Source organism: Triticum dicoccoides, chromosome 7B (genome assembly GCF_002162155.2).
Source record: "Triticum dicoccoides isolate Atlit2015 ecotype Zavitan chromosome 7B, WEW_v2.0, whole genome shotgun sequence".
In the NCBI taxonomy this organism is placed as follows: Eukaryota; Viridiplantae; Streptophyta; class Magnoliopsida; order Poales; family Poaceae; genus Triticum; species Triticum dicoccoides.
The window spans coordinates 699719381-699723596 of NC_041393.1; the positions used below are offsets into that span (position 1 = coordinate 699719381).

The 4216-nt window shown below is 47.4% G+C and overlaps 1 protein-coding gene across 1 annotated transcript; it reads right to left on the reverse strand.

Annotated features, from left to right (window-relative positions):
* Positions 1-633: 633 nt before the first annotated feature.
* On the reverse strand, positions 634-1654 carry LOC119342158 (protein tumorous imaginal discs, mitochondrial-like). The gene has a single exon (XM_037614000.1). The coding sequence runs from the start codon at positions 1599-1601 to the stop codon at positions 852-854; it is 750 nt and encodes a 249-aa protein (XP_037469897.1). The 5' UTR covers positions 1602-1654; the 3' UTR covers positions 634-851.
* Positions 1655-4216: the final 2562 nt, after the last annotated feature.

A 4216-nucleotide genomic window follows, 5' to 3' on the forward strand; every position in this document is an offset into this window, starting at 1 on the left:
TCTCCGTCAGATCTTGTGGGATTCGATCGGCACTGGTCTTCGATGGATCTATTTGGATCTAGTTTTGTTCGTCTTCGTTTGTGTGGTTATAGGTTCGATCTTTTCGATCTACAACTCTCTTCATCTGCGATGGTTGCTGCTCTGGTGTGCTGGTCCTTTGGGGTCTTAGCACGACGATTTTCTGATTGTCAACTACAACAAGGTTTTCCCGGCTCTGGTGAGGGAGGGGCGATGACGGCGGCACGCCTTCGGCTCGCTCCAGTGCTTATAGTTGGCGCTAGCTGGTCCATGGACCTGGTTGTAATTTTTATTAATTCTAGTGTTCTGTGTAATGCTATGATTGATGAATAAATTAAAATTTTCTCAAAAAAAAGCATTTTGTTATTGCATCTGATCCAAAGATTCTGGTTTGCGATGTTTTGATCAATGGTAACACCAACCTGGCTCATGCGCAACTTAAAATGGGCTCTTTACTTTCACCAATGGTGCCCAAATGATGTAGGGTCAGATCACAACCACCGTCCACACATATCGGGCATGAACTATCGTCCATTTAGCACTGCTCGAATAGACATACATCCAGTGGTCAGTGCCTCGGTGCCACTATCACTGAAAACGAAAGGGGAGTCCCTGTGACATAATTCAGATTTAATTAATTCCTCCGACGGTTTCATATTCACAATGGAGTGGAATGGGAATGGACATGTTCGAATTACAATCGCTAAAGCCCTGGATTTCTACTACATCGCCAGCTCCCCTCCACAATAAAACAGGGGAGAGAAGCAGAGGGTGACATTGCACAAATTAAACTACGTGCCGCTGCCTCTGCCATGGAAGGCATCGCGTCCGTTTCACAGGTCTGCGAACCAGTCGTCCTCGTCCTCGTCGTTGAGGTAGTGTCGGTAGCGGTCGAGGTCCTCGTCGGCGAGGCCGTAGCGGCGGCGCCAGTACTCGAGCCTCGCCTCCGTCTCCCGTATGTTGCTCATCACCCTCTGGTACGCCGCGTTGATCCGCTGGAAGTCCACGCCGTCGTCGTCTTGGTGGCCGTCCCGCACGACGTCCGGGTGGTACTGCAGCGCGAGGCGGCGGAAGGCCCTCTTGACCTCGCCCCTGGAGGCCCCCGGCGCGAGCCTCAGCGTCCGGTAGTGGTCCTCCTCCAGCCCCCCGCCCGGGACGGCCGGCCTCGCCCGCGTCGCCCCGCACCTCACCGCTGCCCGCTGGCGCCGCCCCACCGCCGGCGACGCCGAAGACGACGGGACGCGCAGGCTCAGCGCCATTCCTCCGGCGACAGCCATGGGTGTGCCGTGTGCAAGAAATGGAATCGCGAGGTGGATCTGGACAACTCTGCGAGCTCTGGTTCCGGATGTGATGTTCGCTCTGTTGACCGCGTGGTGGAGCTGCAATGGCTGGAAACTTGGAATGGACGACGCTGCCGCGTGGGGATATGTAGGGAGGAGGTGGAGGAGGCGGTTGCGGTTTGGTTGGGGTTCGGCTCGCCGGAAGGAGCGGCACGTTTGGGCGACGGTTGGCAGGCTCGCCGGTGTTTCCCACGTTGCCATTGCTCGCACGTTTCGGTGCGGACAAAACACCGCGGCGTCCATATCCGTTCCGTTGCCTTTGCCTTGCCGCACGCGGCGTGTGTACTATTCCTTCCGTTCCGGAAAAAAAAGGAAGCTTTTTTCACGTGATGTAAAATTTGTGTTTTACAATTTTCCAGCACCCAACAATTGACCGGGTACACATTGCAACCAGGATAAATACATCCCCTGGCCCTCGGCATCTATCCGGCGCACCATGGCGGCTTGTGGTGCACCCGTTTCCGGTCTATACTTTAAAATTAAGAAAAGTTTCAATCAATCCAGAAAAATATACGATACATTTTTTAATACTATATAAAACTAGGATAATGCTTGTGCGGTGCAACGGGATATAAATATTTCAGTATATTAGTTTGTGATTTACCTATCCATATTCATACGGTTGTGTACATAAATGTTTATCAAATCATGTCCTTGATTTACCTTATGTTTTGATTTATCGTAAATTTCAATGGAATTGACTTAGTATGTAAGTAAATTAAGAAGATTGATTATTATATAAAAGGTTGGACAAAAGGGTGGTGGGAATAAAGATGGAACAAGAACCTTACGCTCTTTTTAATTGGTACAGAAGAGATAGAGAAACATTTATATATGGTATCAGCATAGGGACAATCAGCATAGGGACCACCTTATACATACACTATCTGCTGTCCAATTTCATGAGAAATTCTAGAAGAACCATGAAATATATCTTGAATCGTTTTGTTGAAATTATCAAAATTGAAATTTGTTTGTGTTTTATTTGAAATGCATTTTTTTTAAAACAGAATCAACAAACTCACCCACTATCTCTCAAAATGTCATGAAAATGTCCTAAATTTCTTATTTCTCAACCCTTCTGGGCTTTCTCAAAGGATGGTCGAGAGGTGAAAATACACATTTTTCCCTTCTTTTTGAACAAACCATTGACTTTAAATATCTTGTTGTGTCTTTAAATTCTTCGACCACAACCCTATTGTGGTACTGCCATTTAGGTGATCTATTCCCAGCTACCGTGATTGATGATTTTTGTAGTTAGAACGTCCAAGTCCCAAATCGCTATGGATGGCGCCTGCACCAGACGGGCTAGCCCTCTCAGGCCTTCTTTGGTTCACAGGATTGCTGTTGGAATTTCATAGGATAGGATTTTCAAAGGAAAAATTTCTATGGAACCCTTCAGTTTGTAAGAATGGATTCGTATTTCTATGTAGGATAGGAACCAATCTTCACATTTCAAAGGGAAAAAACATTAGCCTGGACTCAAAAAAAATTCTTATCCCATGCATCAAATGACTTGTCTTTCTTTATAGGAATTGAGATGCATGTAATCTCATTTTCTATGATTTTCCTATTCCTACGCATTTTTGTCCTGTGAACCAAGGAAGGCCTCAGTGAGTGGCTCTTCCTCTCCAGAGAACGGTTCGGCCGGGGCCGGAATGTTCTAGGGACAACGCAGGAGAAGTCATCTTTGTTTCATGCCATCTTTTGTTCTTTTGCAATGTCAAACCTAGAAGCGGAGATCCATGCTATTTTGGAGGGCGTTGTCGCTGGCCCTCCAATGGTCTAATCTAGTGATCTCCCAATTCTCGTGCAGTATCCTCTCCAATGCATGCATCCCTCAATAAATCGACGTATGGTTAAGTCATCAAAAAAATCAAGCCACTCATGGTGGAAATTGAGTTTGTTTATGTTAGGACAGCTATAAATCCCAAAATGGTGTTTCACGTTGTCTCGCTAATTATACTCAAGCGGCTCGCCACACCGCTTGTTGGTTTGAGAGCGATCCTCCTTTCATTCATTCATAATCTAGTATTAGCATACTGTAACCCTGTTGTTACGTACTCCCTCCGTCTCCAAATATAAGTTTTTTTTAGAGATTTCAACAAATGACTACATAAAAATGTCTACAATTCAAACTATGTCTATATACATCCGTATATTGTAGTCTATTTGAAATATCTAAAAATACTTATATTTAAGAACGGAGGGAGTAATAATAAAACTCGACTGGAGATGAGTCCAGCGTCGCCGTCTTTACCTTGAAAAAAATAGCTAGGGATAAGAATTTCCGTGCCTATCCTCATTACATGAGCTGGGCGGCGATGGGTCCAACGTCGCCGTCTCTAAAAAGACACGCTGTTACAGGGGAACTACTTTTGTACGCACGTACAGGAGCGGCCGAGCCCGGAGACAAAACACTGTTCCGACGACCGGCGCCAATCCCAGGCGACCATCGGCGCTTCCACACGGCAGCGACTCGGTCGAGGAGAGGAGGGGAGGTACATCGTCCCTGTTCCGACCGACGGGCCGGCGGGTGCTCTACGCTTCTAGGTCTAGCTAGAGTTGTCCCTTCCACGAATCCGGCCGCGAGCGTACACACACTTGGCCGGCAAGTTGCAGCGGTAGCAGCCAACGGCGGCGTACGTGACGTGCTCGCGTTCGCCGGCTCGATTGCTTTGCCGCATCGGACGAAACAAACGAACTGCGCACGCAGTTTCGCCATGCTGGTCCGCGGTGATCAACATTTCAATGTCACACGCGCAACCGCCCATTGGAAGATGGAACTAATGGCGATGAGAGGAAGACGAGATGCAAATTCATCGCGTCTAACAGTCACGTTCATTTGACTGAAAAAT

What these genes read in the sequence shown, in the direction of transcription:
- LOC119342158 (XM_037614000.1), bottom strand. Translation starts at nt 1,601, where the DNA reads ATGGACGCCGCGGTGTTTTGTCCGCACCGAAACGTGCGAGCAATGGCA.